This window comes from Melozone crissalis, unplaced genomic scaffold (genome assembly GCF_028551555.1).
Source record: "Melozone crissalis strain CALT ecotype California unplaced genomic scaffold, PUWL_Pcris_2 ptg000156l_1, whole genome shotgun sequence".
Lineage (NCBI taxonomy): Eukaryota > Metazoa > Chordata > Aves > Passeriformes > Passerellidae > Melozone > Melozone crissalis.
This window is the reverse complement of record NW_026535927.1, coordinates 626,878-647,775: the sequence shown is the minus strand read 5'-3', so window position 1 is coordinate 647,775 and position 20,898 is coordinate 626,878. Positions and strand designations below refer to the sequence as shown.

The window sequence follows — 20,898 nt, the reverse complement described above, 5'->3', positions numbered from 1 at the left end:
TAAAGATAAATTGGTGAAGATAAATTGATAAAGAGGGATCACTGCATCCTCTCCTCCTCATCCTTCATTTCGGAGCCCTAATGATGGAAGTCAGACTTTACAAATGACTCCATTTAGATCAGAACCAGGCACAGCAAAGCACCACTTGTTTCGTGCTTTTTTAAAAAAAATTAAACAAATAAGAACAATTCTCCCACTCCCTGCCCTCAAAAATCCTGTATTTGAAAATCTACTTTGTTTGTAAATTGGAATGTGGAGCAGTACTACAAAGGACTGTGTCAGGATAATTGGATGAACAGAAACTCCTGTTTTCTGGAGGCTTTTGCTGCTCACACACATCCAACAGATCTAATGGAATACTCAGCATCCTGTCAGATTTGAGAGATGACATTACAAAGCTCTGCCAGCATGGCAGGCAGGCCGGGCTGTTCCTTTCAAACCACTTCATGTTGCTCTAAATGAGGATTTAAGCAGACATTTATTTATTTTTAATTTGGAAAACAGTGTTTCAGCAACAGCAACAGGAAAAAAAAAAACTATTCCATGAAGCTCTGCTCTCCTTGTTGGGGGAATTGCTGTTAAATCCAAATCCTGCCTGGATCTCTCCCTCCTGCTGGGATGGTTCAGCAGCAGGATGCTCACAGGGGTTCTTGGAGGTGAAGAGAAACCCCCTCAAATGAAACTCTTTGGAAAAATCCCTCTTCTGGCAGCCTGAGCAATGGATTTTGGGAATCAGAGCCTGCACAAGCACTGGGATTATCCAGAATTGCACTGGAGACTCCACAGGTCACATGGAAGGAGGCAAAAATCCCTCTGGAACCCAAGGGTGTGATCCAGGGTGAGGAGGGGGAGATCCAAGATGGGAAATGGAAGATCCAAGATGAGGAGGGGAAAGATCCAAGATGAAAAGGAGAAGATGCAAAATGAGAAATGGAAGATCAGGATGATGAATGGAAGATCAGGATAAAGAGTGGAAGATCCAAGATGAGGAATGGAAGATCAGGATGAAGAGGGGAAGATCCAAGATAAGCAGTAGGACATCCAAGAAATGAAATAGAAGATCCAAGGTGAGGAATGGAAGATCCAACATGAAAAGGGGAAGATTGAAAATTAGGGGAAGATCAAAAACAAGGAGGGGAAGATCTAAAATGAGGAGTGGGAGATTCAAGATAAAGAGTAGAACATCCAAGATGAGAAATAGAAAATCCAAGACAAGCAGTGGGAGATCCAGGATAAAGAGTAGAAGATCCAAGATGAGCAGTGAGAGATAAGGATGAAGAGGGGAAGATCCAGGATAATGAGTAGAAGATCCAAGATGAGAAATGGAAGATCCAAGATGAGCAGTGGGAGATCCAGGACAAAGAGGGACGAAGATCTGTCCAAACTCAAGCCAAACTGATCCATCCATGGGTAGAACCACAGATCTACCCATGGACAGATCTGTAGACCAAAGCCATGGATGGGGCTGGGAGCACCCTGGGACATTGGGAGGTCGCTGCCCACGGCAGGGGTGGAACTGGGTGGGATTTAAACCCATTCCAAACCATTCCAAGACTCCATGACTCCCTCACCAAGCCATTTAGGTGTCTCTGGCGAGCAGCAGGGAGCTCCCCAGCCCCTCCCTGAAGGAGGCAGCTCTGTCCTGTGCAGGGCTGGAGCTCATCCCATTTATCTTCCTCCTGCGGGGAAGGGAAGCGGCCGGGGCGGGGAGATCGATAAAAGCTGCAATTATGTGTTGGTACCAATCAGCTCCAGAGCAATTAGGGAGCCAAGTTCTGCCATAAAACATGTGCAGAGAGGGGCAGCAGCCAGGGCAGCATTCCCATCTCTCCAATTCCAGCCTTTGCAGCTTTCCCAAAACCTTCTGATTTTATAAATTCCCACCCAGCTCCTCTGATGGGGGGGACACTGAGGTGCTGCCACCTCACCTGATTAAAAACTTGTAGATTATTTTCTTCCACCTTTTTGAGGAGACAGGATGGGGAGGAAAATAAAAAATAATTTTTAAGAATAATTCTCTGCACACATTTCTCCCAGTCCCTTTGACTTCCTTACATGGGGAATGGGGAAAAAACATTTGCAAAAATCAAGATTCACCTTAATGAAAGGGAAAAGGGAAATATTTAACTCTCCCAGGAAGGGAACAAAATGAATTTGCTGTGTTCAACAACAAAAACAAAAACAAAAACCCTCTCCACAGCCTGATTGCATCTAACCTTGCTTTTACATTCCTAAAGTGATTTCCAAATGAGGGCACGGATTAGGGAGAGCAGAGGGGGAACAGACAGGGAAGGTGTTCTGCAAAACTCGGGATCAATTTAAACAAGCTGGAAGGGAAATTGTTTTCTTATAGATTATCAGCAAAGCCAGACCCCGTCCCAGAGGACCCAGGGGGTTCATAAATGATGTACAGACACGTCTTTGGAAAACAGACAGCAAATTAGAGCCACCCTAAAGCCTCCCCTTGCTTCTCCTGGCTGATCCTGATTCAGCTCTCCTGATGAAAAATGCATTTCAGCTGCTGTGCTTGCTGTGGAATTACATGGCCTGTTTTGTAGGGATTTATCGCCACTGAAATATTTATGGCCAGGCCAGGTTGTGGAAAGGGTTACAGGGAGGTTTTTAAAGTCTCAGCATCTCCTGTCCTGCAGATCCCACTGCCTGCAGACACCTTCCCTTCATCCCTGGGAATCTTCACTGCTTGGCTGCTTGTTTTGCTGGGTTTTTAAGCATTGAAAGGCAGAAAGAAGCTGCCAAACTCCACAAAAACAGTGGGAAAACGAGAGCAGGTCCCTCTGGCAGCTGGGCTGAGGTCCTGTCCTGATTCCAGCTCAGAATGGGGAGTTCAGTTCATTTTCCAACACTCCATCCCCTCTGCACATGAGATGAGAACCCCCTGACATTTCTCTGAGCAGGGGAATGGGGACATTCACCCTGACTTTGCTGTGCAGGGAAAGGCTGACAAAGACAGGTGCTTTGGTGGAAGCTGCAATCCTGACAGCCATGGAAAAGCCATCCACAGGGAAGCTGCTTTTTCCAGACATTTATGCTGCACAGCAACAACAAAAGGGTTTTTTTTTCCTTGTTTAAAGTCCTTTTTTCCTTGTTTTTTCTTGCAGTTTAAAGTGATTTACAGGTTCAAGGAAAGCAGGGAAGTTAAATAACGATGTGGTTCATTTGTTGAGGCCATGACAGCCCTGCTAAGAGCACCCAAACGAGGCAGCTCTGTGGATTTATCCAAGGAAAAGAAAATCCTCTCCCTTCTCCCTGACTCCTCTCCAGAGCTTTTTCCCAGCAAAGGCTTCTTGAGAACAAACCTGCGGAGCTCCCTGAGGGGACTCAAACCATTCCTGCTTCTTCCCAACTTCATTCCCCCTCTCATGGATCCTGCACCCACAACCTCCTTCAAAAACACCACAGGAGTGGTGAGAACACCTCCAAGGAATCCACTCAATCCATTCTGGTCCCACCAGGAGCAGAATCTTCACTGCCAAAGGATCTCCTGTCCCTCAACAGCACCTGAACATCCCCATCCTGAAATCTTTATCCCAATCCTGAATTCTGCCCTGTGAAGGTGAGGAGGGGCTGAGATGGATTTCCTAGAGAAGCTCCTGAATCCCTGGGAATGTCCAAGGCCATGAGGGGACCTGGAGAACCCTGGGACAGTGGACGTGTCAGTGGATAGGCTTTAAGGTCACTCCCAACCCAAACCAGGCTGGGTTTTTCTATGAACACCACACTTTGGGGAATTCCAGCTGGAAAATAACAGCAGCAGGACCATGCAGGGAGGCAGCTGGGGATTCCTGGCTGGGGTTACTCTAAAATGGAGGCTGAGGGTCGTTGTTGGCTTGTTTGTGGTGTTGGAGCTGGTGTGTGCCCCTTACCTCAAGGGGCAATTCAGGTTGTTTAGGGGGTAGGAAGAAGTTTAGCCTAAAATCAGCTTTGGGAGCTGGAAAAGAAGATTTGAGCCCTTTCTTCCTGAGATGGGGGGGGTAACCTCTAAGAAGGGTTTATGTTGCCTCCTTATCACAGGGGCTCCATGCTGTTGCTTCCTATCACAAAGGTTCCATACCTGCTTGGTGTTTCTCATGGACATCTCCTCAGAGCTCCTCTGTGACTCTTTCTCCTTCCCACAACAGACAACTAACCCCAATTCCCTTCTCAACCACCCACCCACTCTTTTATAGCACTCTTCTCCTCATTAGTTACAGCTGTGGCCTGTTAAAGTCGGGCCTGTTCCTAATCTTTGCTAATTAGGCCCAGCTGCAACTCCTTAGGGGCAAGATCACTTTCTACACCATCTTTATTTTCTTATATTCTTACAGCTTTAGTCTTCAATCTTTGGCTTAAAAGACCCATGTTCTTTCTACACCATCTTTATTTTCTTATATTCTATCCCCTTACAGCTCTAGTCTTCAATCTTTGGCTTACAAGACCAATGTTTTTATAAACCATTAGAGTTAATTAGAGTTGGAGTCGTTTTCTAGGGTGGCCACAAGGGGAAATAAAACCAGAATGGTTGTGAAATGGGTGAATGAGGAAATCAAACTGGAATGATTTGTGAAATTGAGGAATGAGGAAATCAAACTGGAATGATTGTGGAATAGGTGAAAGAGGCTGGCTGGGGTGGGTGAGGCCAGGCCAGGGCATTTATTTCTCCCTCCTTACCTTGGTACTGGGCACTGAAGCCCTTCTGCCTGTGGTTGCCATCAGAGGTGAAGTGCAGCCTCAGCCAATTTTTGCTGCTGATCACAGGGGCAGGCAAATTCATCCCAGTGAACCTGCAAGAGAGCAAAGCAGCACAGCCACGTCAGGACCACGTCAGGACACCCCAAATCCCCCTCTCCAGGCCAATCATCCTCCCCCAGGACTTTGGGAACTCCTCTGTGGGTACCACACAGCCAAGGAGAGCCCCCTCCCCACTCCAGGGCTACCTCCAGCCCCATATTCCTGATGGGAATCCCTGCTGAGGGCTCCATGTTTGTCATTACAGAGGTTCCCAGTCCTTTTTCCTAAGGCACAGAACATTCCCAAGCTCATCTCTTCACATTTGGTTAACCCCACTCCAAAATCTTGTTTATTTTAACTCAGGAAGGGAAAGGATGGCAAGAACATCCTTATTTTTTATTTTATTTATGACCAATCCCAACCTGAGGAAGATTCCAGCCAGGATCACAAATGAACAACTCCAGAACCCAGCAGCAGCCCTTCATATTTGTTCATAATTTTATTTCCTTTTAAAACATGATGTTGTTTGCTTCATTTTTAACTCCAGATCACAATTCCTGGCTGAGTTTTGTCCCAAACCAAGTTTTAGACTGGAACAACACTTCAGACTGAGACTGAGGTCCACAATGGTGACATTCACCATGGTGAGGACACCAATGCTCTCTGTGTTCCTGCTAATGAAAGTTAATCATTTTAATCCCTAATTATCACTTATTTAAAAATTAGTGCAATTTCAACACCCATTATTGGCATTCCAACACCTTTCAGTGGCATCCAACACCTTTTATTGCCATTTCAACACCCCATTTTTACCATTCCAACATTCTTTTTTGACATCCCAACACCCCCTGCTTTTTTAACAAAGGCAAAAGGATCCTGGGAATCTGTTCCATCCGGAAGATATTTCAGATTTGATTATTAAACATTATTTAGCAGCAGACCTGGCAGCCCATGGAGCACCTGAAGAGCCCTTCAGCCACCCAGCCCATCCAGAGGTGACCTCAGGCTGGAATTGGCAGCGTTAATTAATGGCATCCCTGCGCTCCCAGTCCCTTAATGAGCTGGCAGGGTGATTAGTGCATAACTAAAGCATCTCTGCCACCTACAGTACAATCCAAACCCTGGATTATCCCGTGCCTGGATCCTGAAGTGCTCTGGGATGATTTAAAACTGGGATTTAAGGTTGTTCCCAATCATTTCTCCATGGATTCTCTCCATCCCTGTTCCCAGCTCTTTCAGGAGGATGAGGTGGAGCAGAAATGGATCCTCTGTGGCTTTTTGCCATCCTTGGGGAACTCCAAGGCAGCTGAACCCACTGAATTGGAAACTTTCTCAAAGATTGAGTTCAAACAAACAGATTTGGGGCTGAGATCAAACAAGGGATGCCCCAAACCCAGATTTGGGGCTGAGATCAAACATGGGATGCCCCAAACCCATCCTGAGTAAGTTCTCCTGGCTGGTTTTTATGACAACACCCTTAAATTCAATGTTTTCACCCCTCAAGGGCCATTTCATTGTTTATTCTGCAGCAGCAAACCCCTCAGGAATAATCTTTAGCTATGCAGAGCCAAATTTCCCTTTCACAGCTGTAATTCAAGTGCCTGAGATAAAAACCAGACAAGAATGAAGCAAAGCTGCCTGAATGAGGCTCAACTTCTCCTGTCCCACATCCCTGGATTTGGTTTTGATCAGCACATCCTTGAAGGGTGGATTCATCCCAAACCTGAGATGTTTTTCCCTTGTGTGACACCAAATCCTCCACATTAAACAAAATTCCTTAATTCAAAACAAGGAGGGGTTAATGCCATCAAAACTCTTTTTGAAGAAAAAGCACTGAAGTGAGGCCTTCTCAACTCTTTTTTATTTCTTTCCTTGCTCTCTCACTTCCCACTGAATCCAGGCATGAAATATTTATCCCTTTCCCTCCCCTGGCACAATTAGTATGGCTGTACATGGCTGGCACTGATTACTCTGCATTCACGTCCCATTATCTATTTACAATCCCAATTCCTGCTTTAATTTGTTTCCACGCAGAGAGGAAGAAAAGGAAGGGGGAAAAAAAATCAATAAAGTGTCACAAAGTGAGGCAGAAGCACTGGAGCAGCAGGAGGAGATGTTTGCACACAGATTTGGAGCACCCTGAAATTCGATTATCAGCAATTTGGCCATTAGTTCTTCTTAAATGGACCCAAATACGATGAGAATTCCTGGTGTGGATGCTGCAAACCCCGTGCAGGAGTCAAAGGCACGACTGAAGGCAGGAATTCCATCTCAAATCCTGCTATTTCAGGTGAAATATCTTGGGTCTGCTTTGCAATTCTTACTGTATCATTAATTGTTCAATCTGTACTTAGATAACCTGCACTCCTTTAAAGGTATTTGTCCTTGCAGGGAAATCTTCAGCTGACTTATGTCCTCGGCCAAGCTGCCTGTTCAGGGAACAGATGGGAAAAAGGAGGCTAAATTTACCATTTTGTTTGCAGCACAGTATGACCTATTCACAAGATTTTTCTTTTAATGTGTTAGTTGTGGAAATCTGTTAATTTGATATTTAAATTATTTTCAAGTGGAAGCCTCATTTATGGTGTTACCTCAAGAGGGTGACTAAAATCTGTGGGCTTGAACAGGTACAGTGTGTAGACCATGTGGCTCTCATTTCCTTCCTTTTCCAGTTGTATGAAACACTTTGCTTCAGAAAGCATGAACTTGAACTTAGCCATGTGGAAGAATGCCTGGAATGACTTAGCCCACACTGATTTGAGGAACTGGAAGGTGCTGCCTCATGCACCTATGGAACACGTAGCTCTGTTGCCACGAGGTGATGTGTGTTGGGAGTTAACACCAGGGATGTGAATGTGCAGGAAGACAACTGTGCCATTTCTGCTTTCAGCCTTCTGTCCGCCTGGTCTCTCTGCTAGAGATCATGCACTAGACAGGCTTCGGTAGTAACAGAGATCCAGTAGGAACTCACAGTCCATGGCAATCTGTGGTGCCATCAGGGGATTTCTGTCATGCCTTCACCATCTCTTCTGGTTCTTCCTTCAGAGTTTCTCTGAGGATAGTCTGCAGTAATATATTATGTATGTAGGTTGTGCCAGGGCAGTATTTTGCAAGCAGCTGGAAGATAATTTGCCTGCCCCAAGCATAGGAAGGGCTTTTCCCTTACATCAGTCAGACAAGGTTTTGGTCTGTCAGTTCTGAAGTCAGGAATAGAGCTCACATGCTACTGGTGCCTTAATGACAAGGAGAGCAGAGCCTGTGTCACAGAGCTGCTCCTCCTTTGCAGAGGACAGGAATGCTTTCATGTCCAACATACCCCTTTGCTAGGCAGCCAGGATGCCATCAACATATTCACTAGCCTGCTACAACTTGTGCTCGTGCAAGGATGGACTGGGACAAGATTTTTCCCAGGAAACCATTCCAGTGTCACATACACAGTTTAAAGAGCTGCTGAGTAGCTGTGGTGCACGTGCAACAGCACCAGGTGTGCTGTTTTGCTTCTTCTTAGTTTAAAACACAAGAGGTTCCTGCATTTCTTTTCAATCCTGATTTGTGGTAATTTGGGAGGCACAGCTTTAATAATCTCCAGAGTGCTTTTTATCATTACCCTCTCTTCTGTCCAGATACGAAGCAGATTGGAAAGGGTGAAGACTTATCAGAACAACTCCCAGACACGTCAATTGGAGGCTGCCTGACTAAATTCTCATAACACACCCTGAAAATGCAGCTCGTGCCATCTGCAAGGACAGTTTCGGAGAGAGCAGATCGCAGCTGCTGGGTGAGAGAGGCAGCAATAGGTACTGCCAGCTCAGTAGTTCAGCTTATAGGCTCTTACACCTTCCTGAGACTTGCACAAATGGAGCAGTGCTGGCACTGCAATGAGGTCACTGCTTTGCCAGTGTTTACCCCATTGGGCCAAAGCAGGATTAAATGAGACAGATCTCTGCAGGACACTGCAAGTGTCATTGGGAAGCTGCTGTGGAGCTGGTAGGCTTAAAACACTGGTGACAAGATGTGGCTGTACCTCAGGCAACATTGGCTTTTGAATGGCAGTGTCAGAGGTGATACAGCAAGGAGGTGCATGCAAAAAATCCTTTCAAAGGTTGAAGCTGAATTTCTGGCATGCAAATGGAAATGCTGATTATTCCTTACTGATCTTAGATGCTGTCATGTCAAATCCACTTGCTTAGTGTCACTTCATAGCCACCCCTGGGACACTCCCTGAATTGTTGATAGGATTTAAGCACAGCACAAGAAGTTAAGTAGGAAACTTTGCTCAGTCTTTAGGGTACAGGCTGGAGACTGCTGAATTGGGGGGGGTGTTTGGCAGAGCTCATGGTAACTACTCCCTGTTGGAGGTAAGAAGTACCAAGATCTTTCTATAGAAGCTCTAGGAGAAGAAGGGAGAAGAAAGAGGGGGAAAACTCAGGAACAGACACACTGGTGTGTTGCAGACCTCTTTTATGAAAATTTCTTTCCTTAGGATTTTTCCTCCTGAGAAGCCAAGAGGCCTCAGGAACAAAATGTAAACAATCATTATCTGCTGCTATGGAATGCAACAGGTGCATCTGTGATTGGCCCATGTTGGATGTTTGTAATTAATGGCCAGTCACAGTCAGCTGGCTTGGACAGAGAGCCGAGTCACAAACCTTTGCTATCATTCTTTCCTATTCTATTCTTAGCCAGCCTTCTGATGAAATCCTTTCTTCTATTCTTTAAGTATAGTTTTAATGTAATATATATAATAAAATAATAAATCAGCCTTCTGAAACATGGAGTCAGATCCTCATCTCTTCCCTCATCCTAAGACCCCTGTGAACATGGTCACACTGTTGGGAGGGAGAGTAGAAACCCTAGAGGAAGACCCAAGACTTAAATTCATTTCATGGAAAGGAACTGAAGGTCATGGTGACTGGTGGGCCAGACTGATTCAACATGAAGAACTGAAATGATCAATTTTTAACAGAAAGAGTCTCAGAAGAGCATGTGGAGAAGATAATAAGCCCTGTTTTTTGTAACCATGCATATCCTCTGAGTGAGATGGACTTTGCTCCTGGTGGGAAAGCAGAGAAACTAGCCAAAGCCCAAAGATAACTCCAGAGCAGGGCACATTCCAGCAGAGCTGGGAAGCCAAGTGCACCAAACCTCTCAGAATTGCTGCCTTTGTCTTGTATTGAAGCTGCTGGAGCTGCCCTAGGCAGAGGAAAGTCAGTGGCTGCATGCAGCTGGTACACAAAAACACGTGACAAAGTGACATCAGCCTCCTGCTCTGGGGGCTCAGAGGAGCAGTGGACCTGTGTCAGACCCTGTGAACAGGGCATAGAGAGAATTTATCCTCTCGGCTCCCCGCCTCGCCCTGGTTTTTGTGCTGTTCTTTGAGGAGCAATGAAAGGATGTTCTGGTGCCACAGCCTCAGTCCCTGCCGTGCGCTGGGGCTGGAGCAGCCGCCCACCAAGGCAGCTCCTGGTGGAGGATGGGCCCGGCTGTTGCTATAACAACTGCACCTCTGTCTCGTTCCTTTTGAGAGATGGATTGCTGCTGGGGAGATGAAGCGCAGCAGCCTCTCCTCACTGATGAAAGCCCTGCCACAGCCTCCCCACACTGCCGTGCATCTGCTGGCTCTGCCACGGCCTGTCCGAGCAGCGCTGGCCAGGGTTTCAGGATGGGCTGCATCCCAACCCTTCAGCTCGGTGTGTGTTTGTGTTTCTGTGCCCCTGCCTCTCCTCCAACCGAGAGCCATTTAAAAAGTCAACCTGCCAAAATCTGACCTTTTCTCAGTCTGCGACTAGAGTTTTTTCAAAGGCTTATAAAGAACTGATAGTCCTGCTTCCCCCTCTTGTGCTTTGGGGTAGAAAACAGCAGTGAAATGAAGATTCATCAGCCAAGTATTTTGTGTGAATAAAGCTAAAAGTTTGTGAAGCTGAAAGGGGGTTGTTTTATTTCAATATTTTCCTTTGATTTTGATATTTTCCTTTTGTTTTTATTCTATGTGTCAACAATCTTCTGTTCCGAGACCTAAATCTCTCAGCTCCTGCTAATATCTTCACAATGCATGCCATAAAACATGCACAAACTGTGTGCTTGTACTGAGAAGGAGAGAGAGGGTACTTTAAAAGGTACTATTTTACTTCAGGGATTGTGTTTATAGAGGGAAGGGGAAGTGCTGGGGTTTTAGTCTAAGACACTCTGGAATCCTGATTGTGGTAAACTGTTTGCCAGTATATGCTCAGTGTAGGATATCCAAACCATTCAAGAGTTCATATGGTGATTGGGAATTAAATCAAGATATGAAAAGGAAATATTTCATTAAAATCATTTGATAAGAGTATTTCTGCATTGTACCTCAAAAAAAAGGAGATACATTTATTGTCATGGCTCCCAACTCCCCCAAAATGCTGGAATCAAGAGGCTTCCCCAGCATGTTGCCTTCTAACAAACCTTTCACATTAAGTCTTTGTCTACCTACAGTTTTTCAATGAGCAAACAAAGAAGACAAAAATATTAGTGCCTGTTAGCCCCCCCAAATCCAAAAGCTTCTGAAGGAGAACGATGTGGATAAACAAAATTAGAATAGATTTAATTTAATTTCTTTTTACAAAAAAGCACGACTTCTGTATGTTTCATATTTCATAGAAAATAGTTTTCATGTCAAGCTGCTTTTTGTTGTAATGCATAATAACATGATTATGAATATTTATATACTGGGCTAAAGTCACTGTCTATTTGTACAGGGGGACATACAAGTTCCAGCACATGATGAAACTTTAGGAACTGATATTTTTAGGGCTGGTTATTTGGTTATTTTCCACTAGATAGTTTTGATTTTTTTGGAAAATTCTTTTGAATTTGTATATTCATATACAAATAAGGTGATAGATTCAGGATAAAATGGTAAATGTTTTAAAACCTGGAAGTGTGAAACCATGTTAAAGCATATCACTCTCACCAATATTTTTGTAGAGTATTCATTCAAACTTGCAAAATGTATGGAGTCAGTTCACTTGTATTCCTCAGGAGATAATCACTCTCACTGGTCCCTGCCTTGTCATTAGGGAATTTTTTCCCCCATATTTTCCTTATAGAACTTTACTTCATGATGAGAAGCCTGCCACCATGTCCTGTTCTTACTTTATCCCAGCACTGATCAATATGAAGTTGGGGTAAAGGGCCATGACACATTTTGAACATTTCTTCAAATCCTGGTTTTGCCTGAGCATTCCCATTGGGCTCACTCTTGAGTCACTTGCTGTTGGGGGAATGCAGTTTTTCTGCTGTGGCAATAGGGACTTTGCAGTGTGATGGCTTAGGAGCTGAAATGGGTGATTTCAGCTGTAAATTGTGGGAGGGGCCCATTAAGGGCAGTATTTAAGTATACTATTTTTACATTTACATAAATATGCTATTTTAACCCATTACATCAACTGACCAACCTGTGCCAACACCTCACCATCCTCACCGGGAAGAATTTCTTACTAATATCTAACCTAAACCCACCTTCTGTCAGTTTGAATCCATTTCAAACTTGTCCTGTCACTTGTAGAAGTCCTTCTCCAGCTCTCTTGTAGGCCCTCTGGGTGCTGGAAGGTGCTATAAAGGTCTGCCCAGAACCTTCTCATCTCCAAGATGAGCATCCACACCTCTCCAAATTCAGGGTTTTGAGACCAGACACTGGAGAGGGGAGCCCAGCCATGGGGCAGAGGCTGTGGTTACAGGGCAGCTGGTCTGTGTGGCACCACAGAAGCACAAAGGGGAGGAATTTCTGCCTGCAGGAGGCTTGGCACACACTGGCTTTGTGCAGGGTGGAACAGGCAGTAAAGTCTTGGCCACTTATGCCAACAGTGACTTCCCACATTAAAAAGCTGATCTGCTCCAGTGAAAATCAAGGAGTTGATGGTCTGCTTAGGCTCATGGCACTGTCTTTCTGCCTGGCTCTCTGCAAAAGAGCAGCCTCACAGTAGCTTGGTGTCCCATGCACGCTGAGCTGTGGCTGCAGCAATGCCTGTGCTGGCCACATCCCTCTGCACTGTGTGATGAAAGAGGGGCAAGAGAAGGGCACAGCCTTCCCAGAACCCGGGCAAGATACGGGTTTGCTTGCCCATCTTATGCATGGGATGAAAGGGGGACCAGCCCTCTGGGAGGGGAGAAATAAATGAGATCTGGATTATGAGAAGAAAGAAGGTTGAGGACCTCTAGGTTAGGGAAGGGGTGGGAGTTGCATATCTGGGACTTTCCTACCAGTAAGAATACTTTAAAAACTGATAAAATCTTTCAGTATTTTGTCTTCTATTGTTCTAGTATCAAGGATGCAAGCGTGTCCTGAAGGCGTTTGCTGGAGCTGTGACCTCTTTGCTTCCTCCCCTCCCCACTATTGTTTTTTGCCTTAGTGAAGAGAGACGCTTTTTTAGCCTGGTACATAAGTAAAGGACTCTGCTTGGGTGTGAGTGGGGAGGACTGCTGCTTGCTGCAGTTCTTTGCTATGCTTCTACAACCAGATTCAAAACTGATGTTAATACACTATTTTTTTATAAAATTCCTATATTCCAATTTATTTGCTTTTCTGTAGACTTGCCTGGCCATTATTTCTGTTAGCTATTTATGTTTTATGTTAGCCCTTAGCACATAGTCACATAGTTGATTCCTTTTTTTTTTTTCATTATTTGATTGAGTTAAAGTTATGCAAAGCACCTTCTGTTTTCTAGGGTGGATTTTTTTTTTCTCCCTTAAAAGTGATTCTCAATGTGTTAGCCAAGAACATAGGGCTAAGCAAATGAAACTATGCAATTTTTTTTTTGTCAACAACACATTTCAATATAAGTAGTCAATCAATTATATTGCAGTTACTTTTTTAAGAAGCTTCTAGAAACTTCCAACAACAACAAAAAAATTTGGAGTGACTAGTAAGTTTTAGTGATTCCTTTTTTCTCTTTTTTAAAATTCCATTTTAAGACTCCTCACTGTGTTAGGCACACTGTTTAAATCTTATCCCTGTATTAGGCACTAAAATGTCAAATTAGTCAACTTGCTCCCTAAATTTCTTGGAAGCTAGCACAGATTCAGCTTGGAAAGCACAGACATATTTTACAGTTCTGCTTTCCTAGTCAAAGGAAGGTTTGGTTTGGGACAGTGGGAAGTGTTTGGTTGTTGGGGGGTTTTTAGACTGTGTTTTCAAAGTGATCGAGGCATAAGAATGAAATCAGAGAAACCTCCTAACCAGTTTTGAAACTTATTGTCACTGGCTTGATGAGGAGCCTCTTGTCACAGTGCCCATGAGCACTTCTTTTGCGTCTGCAAATGGTTAATTTTTTCCTTTCCTCTTGTTTTCTTTAAGCTTCAAGAGACAGTCAAAAGGAAGTTGGAAGGCGCACGTTCACCTCTCAATGGAGAGCAGCAGAATGGAGTTTGCGATGGGGGCTTTTCTCCAACCAGCAAGCGGACACGCAAGGATGGGCCAGGCATTGAGGCAATCAACAGCTTGCCCATTAATCTGCCTTTGCCTGCTGTTTCTCCTCTTCACCAGCTTGACATGAAAGCTCCTGTGCTCCTGCAGAACAGTGGAACTCACAGGAGTAGTCTGGAAGACTTGGGTGAAAACGGTGGGCTTTCTGAGATAAAGCTCCCTGTTAACGGCTGCAGCGAGCTGGATGATGGTTTTAACATCCTGCACAACAAGGAGCTAAAGCAAGAGCCCCTGGATGACTCCAACTGCATAGACACTTCTGAAACATCTCTTTCCAATCAGAACAAGCTCTTCTCAGACATTAACCTAAATGATCAGGAGTGGCAGGAGCTCATAGACGAGCTGGCGAACACCGTCCCAGAAGATGATATACAGGATTTGTTCAATGAAGACTTTGAAGAGAAGAAGGAGCCTGAATATCCCAGGCCTGCCACAGAGACTCAGGAGAGCGCGAGCGTGAAAAGTGATCCATCCCATTCTCCATTCACTCATGTCCCATTGGGATCTCCCCAGGTCAGACCATCTTCTTCCGGTCCTCCATTTTCCAACATCTCCTCAGGCTCCAGCGTTGCCTCAGCATCCAGCGCGCCGCTGGCCCCAGTCCCTGCTGGCTCTCCAGCAAATTGTGTGGTGCAGTCCCCTCAGACCCCCGGCCAGGCCCACACTCCCGGACAAACGCAGGGGCGCTCCGGGAATGGCTTCCTGATGAGCGCGGCCTCGGCCGTGGCGGGCTCAGGGCCTGGCCCCAGCGCTGACCTGTCCCCAGCCGAGCAGCTCAAGCAGATGGCAGCCCAGCAGCAGCAAAGGGCCAAGCTCATGCAGCAGAAGCAGCAGCACCCAAATCAGCCCTCAAGCTGGTCACCAGGGGGGCCTCCATCCAGTCCCTACGGAGCACCCTTCAGTGCAGACAAACCAAATAGCCCAATGATGTATTCTCAAGCCTTTAACAACCAAAACCCTGTAGTGCCTCCTATGGCAAACAACCCCCAGAAGACCACAATCAATAACTACCTCCCTCAAAATCATATGAACATGATCAGTCAGCAGCCAAATAATTTGGTCACAAACTCCTTGGGCAAGCAGCCCAATCTGCTTTCTTATGGCAACACCAAACCTCTGACCCATTTCAGCACTGAGCTGGGTCAGATGATGGCCCCGGCAATGGCAAACCCCGGGAAGAACACCATGGTGCCCTACATCCAGCAGCAGCAGCAGGCCCAGCAGGCCCAGGTGCCAGCCCACGTGGCACACCTGAGCGAGGAGCAGAAACGCATGCTCATCATGAAGCAGAAAGGAATGATAAATCAGCCCGTGGGATATGCAGCACTCCCTGCCCTTGGTCAGGTAAGTGAGTGCACAACCAGAGGCTGATACAAGGGCTTTGTACAGTGGGCCTCTTGTGTTGCTAATACAGAGTCTGACACCTCTTTGTGCAGTCTCCTCCATTTGTCTCCTCTTTCTCCTGGAAAATATGGAATGTCATTGCAGATGCTTCTTGGATTTTTCATGTGGTATTGCAGCCTGATTATTTTAAGAACTGAAATTATGTTGCACTATGCTTCAGTTGTTAATTCAGTGCTCTCTCCCTGTGTCTCTTCTGATGAGTGCTTGGGGCCACTCTGGGAAATTTTGAGTTAGAAGTCATTCTTCCTTGGAGGGTTTATTTCCTTTTTTTTGTAATGCAAGACTTGGTGGTTGTGGATCCCAAACCACTGCATGGCTTAGTTCACCACAGTGTAGCGAGCATTGTGAAAAAAAGATGGAGCAGCTGGTCCCTTCTTCTTGGGGTAGAGATCAAGCTACCTCTAAACAGCATTTTTGGCATTTTGGCTCTGGGAGCAAAGGAAAAATATTTTGGGTTCTGAGTGCTTTTGGTTTTAACTGGAAAAAGTAAGAACAACAGAATGCTTTTAGTGGTGCTTGGGCCATGATGATGAGATGGTTTATTCTGGGACTTTCAAGTAGTCGTTAGCAACCCCAAGTATTTTGTCTTTCAGCAAGAGGCTAAAGCCATGTTGGCTTCAGAGCCCTGGCATCACTGTCTCGTGTATTCCATGCTAAGCTCTGGTGCAGCAGTTGCCAGGCGTGGGGAATACTTTGTAATGAGTTAATAACCAGTTGGAATATTGCTTATATCAATGCCCTATCACCTCCTCGGTCAGCAGGGTGTTCCTAGCTGTGCAGCCCCTGTAAAGATCTGCCCATGGAAAGGTTCAAGAACAAATTTTCTAAATGTTGTATTGAGAGTTTTAAAATGGATTAAAGTTAATAATCAATTCTCAAAGTGATGTCTTTGCAGAAGTTATGTGCCACCAAAACAGGTCAAGAAATCTGATATACACCAATAGTGTACAATACACTCATAGAATTGATGGTTGATCATTTTAGCATAACATCTTTTCACCAAATTAGCTGTTTACACACCACCTACAGGGAATACTTCATTCTGAGCATGGTTTAGCTGTGACTCACACTGTAATGCATGTAGAAATACAGCAAATTTTGTTATTCCTTCAGCTTATGGAGTTTGGGGATCAACCAATAAGGAGAAGTAGGAGCTTTACCAGGTCAGACCACATCACATATTATTTAAAGTTAACTGCAAAACAAAAAGAAATGTTCATCTGCCTCGTGGTTTTGGTTCAGGATGTATGGTGACAGCTCAAAGGTTCATATTTTTATATTAATTCTGCTTGCCTATTTTATTAGACATAGGTGATCTAAAGCCTCTTCTTTTGGAAAAGGCTTATCTAGAGAAATATTGCAATAATGACTTAGACTGTAATTGTAGCTACAGGTTTGTCATTTTGTAACTAAGAGGCGGAGGATGCTTGGTCATGCTGCCAATGCTTTATTGTTTCTTGCCTTTGCTTTTGTTAAATCTGCTGAACTCAAAGACCCATCAAAGAGCTGAGAGGATGACCTGCCTGTGTGGAAGAGTTAATGCCATCTCCTCCATTTCATAAGTTGAGAAATTCATGTTAATATCTCTCTGCAATTCCACAATATGAATGGATAGCCAAGGTTTCATTTATCTAATCTCATTCAGTTCCTTTTTTCTTATAAGTGTAGGAAAAACTGGATATTTGGATAGAATTAGATATTCTTTCATAAACAAGTCCAGATATTAAGTCATTTCTGTGACTTATAAAGAAGAAGCTTAGGGCAGAGCCATACATAGTTTGTTATAGTCAGGGATAGTTTGTTTGAGTCAGGGATTTTTTCAGAGGTGCCCTGAAGGTAATTTTGATGGGATTTTTTTTCTGGAGCGGAGTGTTAAATCCAGAGGCAGATTCTGACTCATCGATATCCAAAAAACCTCATGGTCGGTCCTGACTTGTCTACCTTACCAAGACTCTTTCCTACCAATATTACCTCATACCTGACTGTTCTCCCCTTGGTCAGACTCAGAATTCCCTGCTCTCTACCTTGCTCCATGTCCCCTGATCTGCCCCAAAACCATTTGTTAGTTTGTGAGCATGTGGCAGGTGTTGCCCGTTTTTGGTCTTGTTTTTTTCTGGGTGGTTCTTCCATTCTTACTTGGCTGGGGCTCATAGGCTAACCCAGCAAGTAGATTTGCACAGATTTGCTTGGTATTTGAGGGATAGAGATTCTCTTCTCTTGTGGTTCTCATGTCATAATAAAAGAAATCAGTTCCCCCCTCAAGACACAACAATCGCTTTGTTTAGACTTTTTATATTATTTTAGAAATAAAAGGGAGAAAACCTGAACCCACCTCCTTCTCAAAAATTACACTGTTTTTTAAGCTAAAATGTTCCATTAAGTTTTTGAGATCTATGCAAGGTTTTATGTGAGGCAATTTTTCTCTTCTTCCTCAAACCAAAAAGTAATTTCAAACTGAAGAAAAGTAAAAAGGTTTTCTTTGGGAAATTTAGAAATAATTAACTGTGCTTTTTCTTAGTTCCAGCTGTTCTATATGAATGCATAATGGTAAGAAAAAAAACCAGCCCAAAGGAATAACTGTTGAATGGCTGAGGCAAAATTTGATGTTTGGAGCCAAGTGTGTGAGGGAAAGTAATGAGAGGTCAAAACAAAACAGAATTCTCTGTGGGTGTAAGAACAGTAAAACTAGACTGCAGCTATTTGCCTGCATGGGACTGTGAGAATGCTGCAATTGTTTCCTAATGAAACCACTAGTTATTTTGTTTAAAATTGTAGAGATGCGAATGAAGGAGAGAAATGACACCATCCTGCAAGCATATTTCATATTTAATTATCTGCCCTTTGTTTTAATCTTATGCAATCAAGATGCATCATCTGCTCAGTCTGGTTTTGCATGCCAAAGTGAATACTGCTAAATCCTCCAAGTTACTGCTGGTAGAGAGCTGAAACCAGTTGTTCCATTGCTTGGCTAGAGAATGTGTCAGAATAACTGGTCTTTTCCACTTTATAAAACACAGTTGAAGTGGTAACTCTTTGATTCATAGAAACTTCTCCATTTGTTTAAGATTTATAAAAATACAGCGTTGTGTGATTTTTTCCTTGTCAAGTTTCATGAAGACTTACAGTGTGTATTATTCACATCTGTAAAGAAAATGTTTTGTGTTATTTTTAGAAGCAGATATTTTGTATTACTGACTGCACAAAATGTATATTAAATGTCCTCTGTTTTACTTCTTTTCCTTCCTACATGATCTAGGTTGCTACATAAAGAGCAGTTTGTCCTGTTATTTAGTAAGATCCAATAGTTTAATGATTCAGTGTGTGCCAATCAACTCTCCTTCAGTTTTATTCATTACAACTGCAGTTGTGAAGCACTGTGGTTTTGAAAAGTCTATAGCCAGTAGCAGCATATTTTTACATAGAGTGCTACCCTTTCCTGGTGGTTTTTTGTGCCATTTTTTTCCTGAAAGCGCAAGTTAGCATCATCAGTTTTAGCTTTCCAATCTCATAGCCCATTCCAGCTGCTCTGAGCTCAGCATGCACCTGACCTGTGTCTGTGTGAAGGAGTGCTCTCTGATGGTCAGTCTGTACTCCCGGCATGGCTAGGATGTTCCACATCACCACCAAGGTGTACCTCACATCTCTGACTTCGTATTTTGTCTTTCATTTTATCTTTGTGGGTCCTATTTCTGATGCTTTCCAAAACATTTCTAAATAGTCAAGCCTTATGCCACATAGAAGCATTAGGTTATCGGTATGTGTGTTCCCTGCAGAAAGATTTCCTAACGTTGCAACGTGTGAGTGTCCATAGTAGGAACACTCAAGATCTCTTGAAAGACTGTCCAAGTGAGTGGTTAAGTGCAGATTTGGAGTCCTTTGCTCAGGAGGTTCTGCCAAACCCCAGCTGATGCATCTAATTTGCTGAAGAACGTGGCTTCTGCTCTCTCAGCAAAGATTTCATTCCTCATGGGCAATGGGAAGCTTGCCCTCTCTATGTTAATGCTCACCAGCTCAGTGTTGTCTGCCACAGCCAAACTTGTTAATAAGGAGGGGAGCAGATCAGCTGCTCCCTGTATTCTTTGTTCTGTTGTTGCATTCTGGAGTCCTCCCACTCACACTCAGCCCCTTTTTCATGTGTGAGAGGAACATTTTGTGTGCCTTAGCCTGCAAGCATATCTTACACACTGGGACAAAGCCACCCATTCTGTGGCAGCACATCTCCCAGACAGGGGCTTAGTCCTCATTTACACCCGGTGGGAGCTTGTTAGCAGCTCTTCCTGGACAGTAAGAGAGGAGCTGCCCGGAGAGGACCAAGTACCTCATGAGAAAGCAAGCCCAACTTTAGCAGCATTGTCACAAAATTGCATTTCCTCTGTCTCCTTTTCGCTTCTGTTTCACACTTGGGCAGTGTTAAAGCTGATTACTCACTCCAGAGGCTTAGTCTTTGGCTCATGCCAGTACCCTTCTGTTGAATCTGTTCTGTCAGATCTCTCACTTCTGGTTAAAATCTGGTTTGAGAAACAGGTAAACATGTGAAATGCCTTTTGTTTGGAGAAACTGGAGAAAAGTCTGTGTCTTTGAAAAATAGAAAGAAAAAAATTTGAAAGTGTCTACCTAGAGAGAGTGTAAGGTCTGTCCTGAGATGACTCCTCCTTTTGTGACATGACATTCCTTGAAGAGTAAACATCCTCAAAAGCATCTGACTTTTAAAATCATTTTTGTACATAGTATTGCCTAGAGAAAGCAAGATTCCTGAGACTGCCCAGCATGCACTTTCCAGGGAATTATTTTTCCAGTGTGTATTTATTTCCCTCTGAATCCAGCAGGTTGGGGGGATTTTTTGTTTTTGTTGGTTTTTTTTGTTTCAATCTGTCCTATATTATTTGTCTGCTTCTTTTCTCTCTCCCACTACTCCATAAGGCATTTTTCTTTCTCTCTGTCTAAGTTCCCTGCTGAAGTTTACCTCCTGTTTCCCCTCATCCAGCTTTTATCTCTCTACTTCCCCTCCTTACCCCTTTAATAGCACAGGACCTTTTTCTGGTGTTGTCACAGCTCACAGGAAATTACTGCAGACACCATGGCTTTCTGTGGTCTGTATACCTCTGGCAGATGGAAATAGTATGAAATATTTGTTGTCATAGTAAATGGTTTTTTAACCAGTCATGGGACAGGTGAAGAACTGGGGAATCTCAGCTATAATCTCACTAATGTTGCAGCACCATCCATGAGATGAATTTGGCCTCTACATCTGCAGTCTGACTGCTAATCCATCTCAACCAGAATTGCAGCGTTCCAGACTATGGAACAGC

General features: G+C 44.1%; 2 protein-coding genes across 2 annotated transcripts in view; one reads left to right on the top strand and one right to left on the bottom strand.

The window, feature by feature from the left end:
* Nucleotides 1-4,979, bottom strand: part of LOC128948761 (CUB and sushi domain-containing protein 2-like) — a 139,232-nt gene extending 134,253 nt beyond the window's left edge. Inside the window, exons 1-2 of the mRNA XM_054293525.1 lie at nt 4,924-4,979; nt 4,669-4,781 (exon numbers count right to left, since the gene is read on the bottom strand). Coding sequence (XP_054149500.1) covers nt 4,669-4,781; nt 4,924-4,979 — 169 coding nt within the window. The remainder of the gene's footprint in view (nt 1-4,668; nt 4,782-4,923) is intronic.
* Nucleotides 4,980-5,354: 375 nt separating this feature from the next.
* Nucleotides 5,355-20,898, top strand: part of LOC128948760 (mastermind-like protein 3) — a 29,020-nt gene continuing 13,476 nt past the window's right edge. The window contains exons 1-2 of the mRNA XM_054293522.1: nt 5,355-5,372; nt 14,057-15,529. Coding sequence (XP_054149497.1) covers nt 5,355-5,372; nt 14,057-15,529 — 1,491 coding nt within the window. The remainder of the gene's footprint in view (nt 5,373-14,056; nt 15,530-20,898) is intronic.